The sequence below is a fragment of the Pan troglodytes genome, chromosome Y (assembly GCF_028858775.2).
Source record: "Pan troglodytes isolate AG18354 chromosome Y, NHGRI_mPanTro3-v2.0_pri, whole genome shotgun sequence".
Classification (NCBI taxonomy): domain Eukaryota; kingdom Metazoa; phylum Chordata; class Mammalia; order Primates; family Hominidae; genus Pan; species Pan troglodytes.
The window spans coordinates 19305274-19319824 of NC_072422.2; the positions used below are offsets into that span (position 1 = coordinate 19305274).

The 14551-nt window shown below is 36.2% G+C and overlaps 1 protein-coding gene across 2 annotated transcripts in view; it reads left to right on the forward strand.

Annotated features, from left to right (window-relative positions):
* The window catches only part of LOC738636 (deleted in azoospermia protein 3), a 59647-nt gene that overhangs the window by 26912 nt on the left and 18184 nt on the right, over nt 1-14551 (forward strand). For both annotated transcript variants that reach the window (XM_063805066.1, XM_063805067.1), the window contains exons 13-15: nt 2022-2093; nt 4405-4476; nt 6788-6859. In XM_063805066.1, the coding sequence (XP_063661136.1) occupies nt 2022-2093; nt 4405-4476; nt 6788-6859 (216 nt within the window). The remainder of the gene's footprint in view (nt 1-2021; nt 2094-4404; nt 4477-6787; nt 6860-14551) is intronic.

Consider the following 14551-nt stretch of genomic DNA (forward strand, 5'->3'; position numbering starts at 1 on the left):
AAACATCCAAACTGACTTTCATGAATTTTTTTAGGGAGACAGAGTGAAATAAAATTATGATCCACTTTTCAGAGCACAGAATTCCAATTATATTTTCATTTTAGCTGGCTGTTTGACGATAGTCATTCTCAGGATCTCTTCTCATAGATACAAGTATATCTATGACCCATAACTATATCTATGATAATAAACTGAAAGAGCTAGTATTTTTGAGGTTTCCACATTGCCAACTCCCAAAAATTTGTAGAAAGGTGAAGATTCAAATTTAAAGTAACAAGAATGTCATGGACAAGAAACATAAAGTACTTAAGTTTTCCTTTCTGTTACTTTTATTATAATAAAAAAGGAGACAGCTGGATCAGTACTTCAATACTGTCTTTCTCATGTGTGTTTGAAAATGTGTAGGAACAGTTTAATAGTTTTGGTTTCCTTTTTTTTTGTTTGTTTTTTTTTTTTTAAAGATACCACCATAGGGGCCTGTTGGGGAGCAAAGGGATTATGTTGTCCTTGACATTAAGGGAATTAGCCAAACATAGACTTCCTGTTCATTCTTGATTATTTTCCATGTCATATATGCCTATAAATATTTTTAAGTGGCTCTTTATATTAATGTTTTTTGTTCTTGTTGTTACTTTCTTGTTAACCCGATTATAAACTCCCAAGGCAGCGACAGTGCCTTTTTTGCCCTCAGGGTTTTATGTGCTTAAGCAATGGCAGCTCCACATAATGATAGACTATATAATCAAAGAAAGGTAATATTCACGTGACTTTAGAATTCGCATATAGCTGCATAGAATCTGCCTCTGGCTTTACCAGCAGTAGTAAATTTATAGAAGAGAAACAGAAATGCTTTGCTGTTAATTACGGTTAAATAAGAATAGAAGTAAAGGAGAGTATTACCTGCAAATCACCAGAGCAGCTTTCCCCCGTATAAGCAGTTCCTAAAGTGAATGAAAGCAGCTCTCCTTATGTGTCTGCCTACTTTATTCTTCAGTAAGTTTAGCAATTCATCCAGCTATCCTTTATTTGAAATGATTTCCAGATGCCTCCTCATATAAATGGCCGACTTCTGGATATATTCTGGTTCTGGAATGGGCAGATTTCTGATGTGGTTTAGTATATATATATAAACCCGATGAGTTTCTGGCATGTAATTTCTCTAATCGTGGTTACATTGATATTTAAAGTAGGGTTTGACATAGTCTGTCACTTACTGTTGATAAATATTGTTTATTTTCTTCTTAGTTCATTTCATTGATGTGTTAGCTTAAAAGACATTTTCTTTGACAGAAAATGAAGTAATGAAATAATAGTGAAATCGTTCTGCTGTGTCTCTAATTTGTTGATATTTTCCATGTACTTGAAACATGTATGGTATACCTCTTCTTTTTCCTTCTCTGAACCATGGCTAGAAAAAAAGCCCTACTTGTTTCTCTCGTTTACTGTGAGGCATTAGTGATTCTGGGTGTATTCATGTATGCTGCTACCTGTATGTTTTCAAAGAATAAGAATTTATTGAAACATGTCAGACATTATACTTTTTCTTCTCCAGTGTTGGAATATAGACTGCAATTAGTTTTTTGGAATGAAATACAGACAAAGCCATAACATCTATAGAACTACATATTACCCTACAATATTTTCTGATACAAAACAGTCTGGAAATATTCTTACAGCGAAATTGCAAATGTATTGATTTACCTTACATTGCAATCTGTCTTAATGGAGCCTTATCACCAGTGTAAGAAATAATTTCTGGGTGTGAATAAGTACACAGTATAAGGTAAACTTTGGTGAAGTAGTCAGTTCTTTTGTCATTTGTTCCCCCTTCACACCCAAAGTGTAGCACTTGACATAGAATCTTTCTTTCTTCATAAAGTCATTCATTTGGAATTCTGCATTGTTGTATGTAGAAAAAGGATATTTTCCGTTTTGTAATATTTTTGTTATATTGGGAATTATATTTCTTTCTAATTTTAAAATGTGGTTTACCATATTCATTTTTTCTGCAACCTTTTCAGGCATTTCCTGCTTATCCAAATTCACCAGTTCAGGTCACCACTGGATATCAGTTGCCTGTATACAATTATCAGGTAATGTAAGAGGTAGTAAAATGGTTTGCTTTCAGGTATTATTGAGGCCTTTAACTTGTTTATAGAAATTTCCTGAATAGTTGGTCATTTTTAACTAGTGAAGTGTCCCTAAAATTTAAGGAAAGACTTAGTGTAGAATGAAGACCTCTGTCTTATTTAGAAGTAATGAAGTAATATTTTGACAGGAATATACTTGGCAATAACATTTGTGTAGAGAGATTTCTGAGATTTGGTGTCCCCTTCTTCATTTCTGGATATAGTTTTCATCTTTGCTGTCAAACAGCTGAATGAAACATCCAAACTGACTTTCATGAATTTTTTTAGGGAGACAGAGTGAAATAAAATTATGATCCACTTTTCAGAGCACAGAATTCCAATTATATTTTCATTTTAGCTGGCTGTTTGACGATAGTCATTCTCAGGATCTCTTCTCATAGATACAAGTATATCTATGACCCATAACTATATCTATGATAATAAACTGAAAGAGCTAGTATTTTTGAGGTTTCCACATTGCCAACTCCCAAAAATTTGTAGAAAGGTGAAGATTCAAATTTAAAGTAACAAGAATGTCATGGACAAGAAACATAAAGTAGTTAAGTTTTCCTTTCTGTTACTTTTATTATAATAAAAAAGGAGACAGCTGGATCAGTACTTCAATACTGTCTTTCTCATGTGTGTTTGAAAATGTGTAGGAACAGTTTAATAGTTTTGGTTTCCTTTTTTTTTGTTTGTTTTTTTTTTTTTAAAGATACCACCATAGGGGCCTGTTGGGGAGCAAAGGGATTATGTTGTCCTTGACATTAAGGGAATTAGCCAAACATAGACTTCCTGTTCATTCTTGATTATTTTCCATGTCATATATGCCTATAAATATTTTTAAGTGACTCTTTATATTAATGTTTTTTGTTCTTGTTGTTACTTTCTTGTTAACCCGATTATAAACTCCCAAGGCAGCGACAGTGCCTTTTTTGCCCTCAGGGTTTTATGTGCTTAAGCAATGGCAGCTCCACATAATGATAGACTATATAATCAAAGAAAGGTAATATTCACGTGACTTTAGAATTCGCATATAGCTGCATAGAATCTGCCTCTGGCTTTACCAGCAGTAGTAAATTTATAGAAGAGAAACAGAAATGCTTTGCTGTTAATTACGGTTAAATAAGAATAGAAGTAAAGGAGAGTATTACCTGCAAATCACCAGAGCAGCTTTCCCCCGTATAAGCAGTTCCTAAAGTGAATGAAAGCAGCTCTCCTTATGTGTCTGCCTACTTTATTCTTCAGTAAGTTTAGCAATTCATCCAGCTATCCTTTATTTGAAATGATTTCCAGATGCCTCCTCATATAAATGGCCGACTTCTGGATATATTCTGGTTCTGGAATGGGCAGATTTCTGATGTGGTTTAGTATATATATATAAACCCGATGAGTTTCTGGCATGTAATTTCTCTAATCGTGGTTACATTGATATTTAAAGTAGGGTTTGACATAGTCTGTCACTTACTGTTGATAAATATTGTTTATTTTCTTCTTAGTTCATTTCATTGATGTGTTAGCTTAAAAGACATTTTCTTTGACAGAAAATGAAGTAATGAAATAATAGTGAAATCGTTCTGCTGTGTCTCTAATTTGTTGATATTTTCCATGTACTTGAAACATGTATGGTATACCTCTTCTTTTTCCTTCTCTGAACCATGGCTAGAAAAAAAGCCCTACTTGTTTCTCTCGTTTACTGTGAGGTATTAGTGATTCTGGGTGTATTCATGTATGCTGCTACCTGTATGTTTTCAAAGAATAAGAATTTATTGAAACATGTCAGACATTATACTTTTTCTTCTCCAGTGTTGGAATATAGACTGCAATTAGTTTTTTGGAATGAAATACAGACAAAGCCATAACATCTGTAGAACTACATATTACCCTACAATATTTTCTGATACAAAACAGTCTGGAAATATTCTTACAGCGAAATTGCAAATGTATTGATTTACCTTACATTGCAATCTGTCTTAATGGAGCCTTATCACCAGTGTAAGAAATAATTTCTGGGTGTGAATAAGTACACAGTATAAGGTAAACTTTGGTGAAGTAGTCAGTTCTTTTGTCATTTGTTCCCCCTTCACACCCAAAGTGTAGCACTTGACATAGAATCTTTCTTTCTTCATAAAGTCATTCATTTGGAATTCTGCATTGTTGTATGTAGAAAAAGGATATTTTCCGTTTTGTAATATTTTTGTTATATTGGGAATTATATTTCTTTCTAATTTTAAAATGTGGTTTACCATATTCATTTTTTCTGCAACCTTTTCAGGCATTTCCTGCTTATCCAAATTCACCAGTTCAGGTCACCACTGGATATCAGTTGCCTGTATACAATTATCAGGTAATGTAAGAGGTAGTAAAATGGTTTGCTTTCAGGTATTATTGAGGCCTTTAACTTGTTTATAGAAATTTCCTGAATAGTTGGTCATTTTTAACTAGTGAAGTGTCCCTAAAATTTAAGGAAAGACTTAGTGTAGAATGAAGACCTCTGTCTTATTTAGAAGTAATGAAGTAATATTTTGACAGGAATATACTTGGCAATAACATTTGTGTAGAGAGATTTCTGAGATTTGGTGTCCCCTTCTTCATTTCTGGATATAGTTTTCATCTTTGCTGTCAAACAGCTGAATGAAACATCCAAACTGACTTTCATGAATTTTTTTAGGGAGACAGAGTGAAATAAAATTATGATCCACTTTTCAGAGCACAGAATTCCAATTATATTTTCATTTTAGCTGGCTGTTTGACGATAGTCATTCTCAGGATCTCTTCTCATAGATACAAGTATATCTATGACCCATAACTATATCTATGATAATAAACTGAAAGAGCTAGTATTTTTGAGGTTTCCACATTGCCAACTCCCAAAAATTTGTAGAAAGGTGAAGATTCAAATTTAAAGTAACAAGAATGTCATGGACAAGAAACATAAAGTACTTAAGTTTTCCTTTCTGTTACTTTTATTATAATAAAAAAGGAGACAGCTGGATCAGTACTTCAATACTGTCTTTCTCATGTGTGTTTGAAAATGTGTAGGAACAGTTTAATAGTTTTGGTTTCCTTTTTTTTTGTTTGTTTTTTTTTTTTTAAAGATACCACCATAGGGGCCTGTTGGGGAGCAAAGGGATTATGTTGTCCTTGACATTAAGGGAATTAGCCAAACATAGACTTCCTGTTCATTCTTGATTATTTTCCATGTCATATATGCCTATAAATATTTTTAAGTGACTCTTTATATTAATGTTTTTTGTTCTTGTTGTTACTTTCTTGTTAACCCGATTATAAACTCCCAAGGCAGCGACAGTGCCTTTTTTGCCCTCAGGGTTTTATGTGCTTAAGCAATGGCAGCTCCACATAATGATAGACTATATAATCAAAGAAAGGTAATATTCACGTGACTTTAGAATTCGCATATAGCTGCATAGAATCTGCCTCTGGCTTTACCAGCAGTAGTAAATTTATAGAAGAGAAACAGAAATGCTTTGCTGTTAATTACGGTTAAATAAGAATAGAAGTAAAGGAGAGTATTACCTGCAAATCACCAGAGCAGCTTTCCCCCGTATAAGCAGTTCCTAAAGTGAATGAAAGCAGCTCTCCTTATGTGTCTGCCTACTTTATTCTTCAGTAAGTTTAGCAATTCATCCAGCTATCCTTTATTTGAAATGATTTCCAGATGCCTCCTCATATAAATGGCCGACTTCTGGATATATTCTGGTTCTGGAATGGGCAGATTTCTGATGTGGTTTAGTATATATATATAAACCCGATGAGTTTCTGGCATATAATTTCTCTAATCGTGGTTACATTGATATTTAAAGTAGGGTTTGACATAGTCTGTCACTTACTGTTGATAAATATTGTTTATTTTCTTCTTAGTTCATTTCATTGATGTGTTAGCTTAAAAGACATTTTCTTTGACAGAAAATGAAGTAATGAAATAATAGTGAAATCGTTCTGCTGTGTCTCTAATTTGTTGATATTTTCCATGTACTTGAAACATGTATGGTATACCTCTTCTTTTTCCTTCTCTGAACCATGGCTAGAAAAAAAGCCCTACTTGTTTCTCTCGTTTACTGTGAGGCATTAGTGATTCTGGGTGTATTCATGTATGCTGCTACCTGTATGTTTTCAAAGAATAAGAATTTATTGAAACATGTCAGACATTATACTTTTTCTTCTCCAGTGTTGGAATATAGACTGCAATTAGTTTTTTGGAATGAAATACAGACAAAGCCATAACATCTATAGAACTACATATTACCCTACAATATTTTCTGATACAAAACAGTCTGGAAATATTCTTACAGCGAAATTGCAAATGTATTGATTTACCTTACATTGCAATCTGTCTTAATGGAGCCTTATCACCAGTGTAAGAAATAATTTCTGGGTGTGAATAAGTACACAGTATAAGGTAAACTTTGGTGAAGTAGTCAGTTCTTTTGTCATTTGTTCCCCCTTCACACCCAAAGTGTAGCACTTGACATAGAATCTTTCTTTCTTCATAAAGTCATTCATTTGGAATTCTGCATTGTTGTATGTAGAAAAAGGATATTTTCCGTTTTGTAATATTTTTGTTATATTGGGAATTATATTTCTTTCTAATTTTAAAATGTGGTTTACCATATTCATTTTTTCTGCAACCTTTTCAGGCATTTCCTGCTTATCCAAATTCACCAGTTCAGGTCACCACTGGATATCAGTTGCCTGTATACAATTATCAGGTAATGTAAGAGGTAGTAAAATGGTTTGCTTTCAGGTATTATTGAGGCCTTTAACTTGTTTATAGAAATTTCCTGAATAGTTGGTCATTTTTAACTAGTGAAGTGTCCCTAAAATTTAAGGAAAGACTTAGTGTAGAATGAAGACCTCTGTCTTATTTAGAAGTAATGAAGTAATATTTTGACAGGAATATACTTGGCAATAACATTTGTGTAGAGAGATTTCTGAGATTTGGTGTCCCCTTCTTCATTTCTGGATATAGTTTTCATCTTTGCTGTCAAACAGCTGAATGAAACATCCAAACTGACTTTCATGAATTTTTTTAGGGAGACAGAGTGAAATAAAATTATGATCCACTTTTCAGAGCACAGAATTCCAATTATATTTTCATTTTAGCTGGCTGTTTGACGATAGTCATTCTCAGGATCTCTTCTCATAGATACAAGTATATCTATGACCCATAACTATATCTATGATAATAAACTGAAAGAGCTAGTATTTTTGAGGTTTCCACATTGCCAACTCCCAAAAATTTGTAGAAAGGTGAAGATTCAAATTTAAAGTAACAAGAATGTCATGGACAAGAAACATAAAGTACTTAAGTTTTCCTTTCTGTTACTTTTATTATAATAAAAAAGGAGACAGCTGGATCAGTACTTCAATACTGTCTTTCTCATGTGTGTTTGAAAATGTGTAGGAACAGTTTAATAATTTTGGTTTCCTTTTTTTTTTGTTGTTTTTTTTTTTAAAGATACCACCATAGGGGCCTGTTGGGGAGCAAAGGGATTATGTTGTCCTTGACATTAAGGGAATTAGCCAAACATAGACTTCCTGTTTATTCTTGATTATTTTCCATGTCATATATGCCTATAAATATTTTTAAGTGACTCTTTATATTAATGTTTTTTTTCTTGTTGTTACTTTCTTGTTAACCCGATTATAAACTCCCAAGGCAGCAACAGTGCCTTTTTTGCCCTCAGGGTTTTATGTGCTTAAGCAATGGCAGCTCCACATAATGATAGACTATATAATCAAAGAAAGGTAATATTCACGTGACTTTAGAATTCGCATATAGCTGCATAGAATCTGCCTCTGGCTTTACCAGCAGTAGTAAATTTATAGAAGAGAAACAGAAATGCTTTGCTGTTAAGTACGGTTAAATAAGAATAGAAGTAAAGGAGAGTATTACCTGCAAATCACCAGAGCAGCTTTCCCCCGTATAAGCAGTTCCTAAAGTGAATGAAAGCAGCTCTCCTTATGTGTCTGCCTACTTTATTCTTCAGTAAGTTTAGCAATTCATCTAGCTATCCTTTATTTGAAATGATTTCCAGATGCCTCCTCATATAAATGGGTGACTTCTGGATATATTCTGGTTCTGGAATGGGTAGATTTCTGATGTGATTTAGTATATATATATAAAGCCCGTGAGTTTCTGGCATCTAATTTCTCTGATCCTGGTTACATTGATATTTAAAGTAGGGTTTGACATACTCTATCACTTACTGGTGATAAATAACGTTTATATTCTTCTTAGTTCATTTTGTTGATGAGTTCGCTTAAAAGACATTTTCTTTGACGGAAAATGTAGTAACAAAATAATAGTGAAATAGTTCTGCAGTGTTTCTAATTCGTTGATATTTTCCATGTACTTGAAACATGTATGGTATACCTCTTCTTTTTCCTTCTCTGAACCATGGCTAGAAAAAAAGCCCTACTTGTTTCTCTCGTTTACTGTGAGGCATTAGTGATTCTGGGTGTATTCATGTATGCTGCTACCTGTGTGTTTTCAAACAATAAGAATTTATTGAAACATATAAGACATTATACTTTCTCTTCTCCAGTATTGGATTATAGACTGCACTGAGTTTTTTGGAATGAAGTACAGACAAAGCCATAACATCTATAGAACTACATTTTACCCTATAATATTGTCTGATACAAAACAGTCTAGAAATATTCTTACAGCAATATTGCAAATGTATTAATTTAACTTACATTGCAATCTGTCTTAATGGAGCCTTATCACCAGTGTAAGAAATAACTTCTGAGTGTGAATAAGTACACAGTATAAGGTAAACTTTGGTGAAGTAGTCAATTCTTTTTTTTTTTTAATTATGCTTTAAGTTTTAGGGTACATGTGCACATTGTGCAGGTTAGTTCCATTTGTATACATGTGCCATGCTGGTGCTCTGCACCCACTAACTGGTCATCTAGCATTAGGTATATCTCCCAATGCTATCCCTCCCCCCTCCCCCCACCCCACAACAGTCCCCAGAGTGTGATATTTCCCTTCCTGTGTCCATGTGATCTCATTGTTCAATTCCCACGTATGAGTGAGAATATGCGTTGTTTGGGTTTTTTTCTTGCAATAGTTTACTGAGAATGATGATTTCCAATTTCATCCATGTCCCTACAAAGGACATGAACTCATCATTTTTTATGGCTGCATAGTATTCCATGGTGTATATGTGCCACATTTTCTTAATCCTGTCTATCATTGTTGGACATTTGAGTTGGTTCCAAGTCTTTGCTATTGTGAATAATGCCGCAGTAAACATACGTGTGCATGTGCCTTTATAGCAGCATGATTTATACTCCTTTGGGTATATACCCAGTAATGGGATGGCTGGGTCAAATGGTATTTCCAGTTCTAGATCCCTGAGGAATCGCCACACTGACTTCCACAATGGTTGAACTAGTTTACAGTCCCACCAGCAGTGTAAAAGTGTTCCTATTTCTCCACATCTTCTCCAGCACCTGTTGTTTCCTGACTTTTAAATGATTGCCGTTCTAACTGGTGTGAGATGGTATCTCATTGTGGTTTTGATTTGCATTTCTCTGATGGCCAGTGATGATGAGCATTTTTTCATGTGTTTTTTGGCTGCATAAATGTCTTCTTTTGAGAAATGTCTGTTCATGTCCTTCACCCACTTTTTGATGAGGTTGTTTGTTTTTTCTTGTAAATTTGTTTTAGCTCATTGTAGATTTCTGGATATTAGCCCTTTGTCAGATGAGTAGGTTGTGAAAATTTTCTCCCATTTTGTAGGTTGCCTGTTCACTCTGATGGTAGTTTCTTTTTCTGTGCAGAAGCTCTTGAGTTTAATTAGATCCCATTTGTCAATTTTGTCTTTTGTTGCCATTGGTTTTGGTGTTTTAGACGTGAAGTCCTCGCCTGTGCCTATGTCCTGAATGATAATGCCTAGGTTTTCTTCTAGGGTTTTTATGGTTTTACGTCTAACGTTTAAGTCTTTAATCCATCGTGAATTGATTTTTGTATAAGGTGTAAGGAAGGGATGCAGTTTCAGCTTTCTACATATGGCTAGCCAGTTTTCCCAGCACCATTTATTAAATAGGGAATCCTTTCCCCATTGCTTGTTTTTCTCAGGTTTGTCAAAGATCAGATAGTTGTAGATATGCGGCGTTATTTCTGAGGGCTCTGTTCTGTTCCATTGATCTATATCTCTGTTTTGGTACCAGTACCATGCTGTTTTGGTTACTGTAGCCTTGTAGTATAGTTTGAAGTCAGGTCGTGTGATGCCTCCAGCTTTGTTCTTTTGGCTTAGGATTGACTTGGTAATGCGGGCTCTTTTTTGGTTCCATATGAACTTTAAAGTAGTTTTTTCCAATTCTGTGAAGAAAGGCATTGGTAGCTTGATGGGGATGGCATTGAATCTGTAAATCACCTTGGGCAGTATGGCCATTTTCACGATATTGATTCTTCCTACTCATGAGCATGGAATGTTCTTCCATTTGTTTGTATCCTCTTTTATTTCCTTGAGCAGTGGTTTGTAGTTCTCCTTGAAGAGGTCCTTCACATCCCTTGTAAGTTGATTTCCTAGGCATTTTATTCTCTTTGAAGCAATTGTGAATGGGAGTTCACTCATGATTGGGCTCTCTGTTTGTCTGTTGTTGGTGTATAAGAATGCTTGTGATTTTTGTACATTGATTTTGTATCCTGAGACTTTGCTGAAGTTGCTTATCAGCTTAAGGAGATTTTGGGCTGAGACAATGGGGTTTTCTAGATATATAATCATGTCGTCTGCAAACAGAGACCATTTGACTTCTTCCTTTCCTAATTGAATACCCTTTATTTCCTTCTCCTGACTAATTGCCCTGGCCAGAACTTCCAACACTATGTTGAATAGGAGTGGTGAGAGAGGGCATCCCTCTTTTGTGCCAGTTTTCAAAGGGAATGCTTCCAGTTTTTGCCCATTCAGTATGATATTGGCTGTGGGTTTGTCATAGATAGCTCTTACTATTTTGAAATACGTCCCATCAATACCTAATTTATTGAGAGTTTTTAGCATGAAGGGTTGTTGAATTTTGTCAAGGGCTTTTTCTGCATCTATTGAGATAATCATGTGTTTTTTGTCTTTGGTTCTGTTTATATGCTGGATTACATTTATTGATTTGCGTATATTGCACCAGCCTTGCATCCCAGCGATGAAACCCACTTGATCATGGTGGATAAGCTTTTTGATGTGCTGCTGGATTCGTTTTGCCAGTATTTTATTGAGGATTTTTGCATCAATGTTCATCAAGGATATTGGTCTAAAATTCCCTTTTTTGGTTGTGTCTCTGCCTGGCTTTAGTATCAGAATGATGCTGGCCTCATAAAATGAGTTAGGGAGGATTCCGTCTTTTTCTGTTGATTGGAATAGTTTCAGAAGGAATGGTACCAGTTCCTCCTTGTACCTCTGGTAGAATTCGGCTGTGAATCCATCTGGTCCAGGACTCTTTTTGGTTGGTGAGCTATTGATTATTGCCACAATTTCAGCTCCTGTTATTGGTCTATTCAGAGATTCAACTTCTTCCTGGTTTAGTCTTGGGAGAGTGTATGTGTCGAGGAGTTTATCCATTTCTTCTAGATTTTCTAGTTTATTTGCATAGAGGTGTTTGTAGTATTCTCTGATGGTAGTTTGTATTTCTGTGGGATCGGTGGCGATATCCCCTTTATCATTTTTTATTGCGTCTATTGGATTCTTCTCTCTTTTTTTCTTTATTAGTCTTGCTAGCGGTCTATCAGTTTTGTTGATCCTTTCAAAAAACCAGCTCCTGGATTCATTAATTTTTTGAAGGGTTTTTTGTGTCTCTATTTCCTTCAGTTCTGCTCTGATTTTAGTTATTTCTTGCCTTCTGCTAGCTTTTGAATGTGTTTGCTCTTGCTTTTCTAGTTCTTTTAATTGTGATGTTAGGGTGTCAATTTTGGATCTTTCCTGCTTTCTCTTGTGGGCATTTAGTGCTATAAATTTCCCTCTACACACTGCTTTGAATGCGTCCCAGAGATTCTGGTATGTTGTGTCTTTGTTCTCGTTGGTTTCAAAGAACATCTTTATTTCTGCCTTCATTTTGTTATGTACCCAGTAGTCATTCAGGAGCAGGTTGTTCAGTTTCCATGTAGTTGAGTGGTTTTGAGTGAGATTCTTAATCCTGAGTTCTAGTTTGATTGCACTGTGGTCTGAGAGATAGTTTGTTATAATTTCTGTTCTTTTACATCTGCTGAGGAAAGCTTTACTTCCCAGTATGTGGTCAATTTTGGAATAGGTGTGGTGTGGTGCTGAAAAAAATGTATATTCTGTTGATTTGGGGTGAAGAGTTCTGTAGATGTCTATTAGGTCCACTTGGTGCAGAGCTGAGTTCAATTCCTGGGTATCCTTGTTGACTTTGTGTCTCGTTGATCTGTCTAATGTTGACAGTGGGGTGTTAAAGTCTCCCATTCTTAATGTGTGGGAGTCTTAAGTCTCTTTGTAGGTCACTCAGGACTTGCTTTATGAATCTTGGTGCTCCTGTATTGGGTGCATATATATTTAGGATAGTTAGCTCTTCTTGTTGAATTGATCCCTTTACCATTATGTAATGGCCTTCTTTGTCTCTTTTGATCTTTGTTGGTTTAAAGTCTGTTTTATCAGAGACTAGGATTGCAACCCCTGCCTTTTTTTGTTTTCCATTGGCTTGGTAGATCTTCCTCCAACCTTTTATTTTGAGCCTATGTGTGTCTCTGCACGTGAGATGGGTTTCCTGAATACAGCACACTGATGGGTCTTGACTCTTTATCCAGTTTGCCAGTCTGTGTCTTTTAATTGGAGCATTTAGTCCATTGGCATTTAAAGTTAATATTGTTATGTATGAATTTGATCCTGTCATTATGATGTTAGCTGGTTATTTTGCTCGTTAGTTGATGCAGTTTCTTCCTAGTCTCCATGGTCTTTACATTTTGGCATGATTTTGCGGCGGGTTGTACCGGTTGTTCCTTTCCATGTTTAGTGCTTCCTTCAGGAGCTCTTATAAGGCAGGCTTGGTGGTGACAAAATCTCTCAGCATTTGCTTGTCTGTAAAGTATTTTATTTCTCCTTCGCTTATGAAGCTTAGTTTGGCTGGATATGAAATTCTGGGTTGAAAATTATTTTCTTTAAGAATGTTGAATATCGGCCCCCACTCTCTTCTGGCTTGTAGGGTTTCTGCCGAGAGATCCGCCGTTAGTCTGATGGGCTTCCCTTTGAGGGTAACCCGACCTTTCTCTCTGGTTGCCCTTAACATTTTTTCCTTCATTTCAACTTTGGTGAATCTGACAATTATGTGTCTTGGAGTTGCTCTTCTCGAGGAGTATCTTTGTGGCGTTCTCTGTATTTCCTGAATCTGAACGTTGGCCTGCCTTGCTAGATTGGGGAAGTTCTCCTGGATAATATCCTGCAGAGTGTTTTCCAGCTTGGTTCCATTCTCCCCATCACTTTCAGGTACACCAAGCAGACGTGGATTTGGTCTTTTCACATAGTCCCATATTTCTTGGAGGCTTTGCTCATTTCTTTTTATTCTTTTTTCTCCAAACTTCCCTTCTCGCTTCGTTTCATTCATTTCATCTTCCATTGCTGATACCCTTTCTTCCAGTTGATCGCATCGGCTCCTGAGGCTTCTGCATTCTTCACGTAGTTCTCGAGCCTTGGTTTTCAGCTCCATCAGCTCCTTTAAGCACTTCTCTGTATTGGTTATTCTAGTTATACATTCTTCTAAATTTTTTTCAAAGTTTTCAACTTCTTTGACTTTGGTTTGAATGTCCTCCCGTAGCTCAGAGTAATTTGATCGTCTGAAGCCTTCTTCTCTCAGCTTGTCAAAGTCATTCTCCATCCAGCTTTGTTCCGTTGCTGGTGAGGAACTGCGTTCCTTTGGAGGAGGAGAGGCGCTCTGCGTTTTAGAGTTTCCAGTTTTTCTGCTCTGTTTTTTCCCCCTCTTTGTGGTTTTATCTACTTTTGGTCTTTGATGATGGTGATGTACAGATGGGTTTTTGGTGTGGATGTCCTTTCTGTTTGTTAGTTTTCCTTCTAACAGACAGGACCCTCAGCTGCAGGTCTGTTGGAATACCCTGCCGTGTGAGGTGTCAGTGTGCCCCTGCTGGGGGGTGCCTCCCAGTTAGGCTGCTCGGGGGTCAGGGATCAGGGACCCACTTGAGGAGGCAGTCTGCCCGTTCTCAGATCTCCAGCTGCGTGCTGGGAGAACCACTGCTCTCTTCAAAGCTCTCAGACAGGGACATTTAAGTCTGCAGAGGTTACTGCTGTCTTTTTGTTTGTCTGTGCCCTGCCCCTAGAGGTGGAGCCTACAGAGGCAGGTAGGCCTCCTTGAGCTGTGGTGGGCTCCACCCAGTTGGAGCTTCCCTGAGGCTTTGTTTACCTAATCAAGCTGGGGCAATGGGGGGGCGCCCC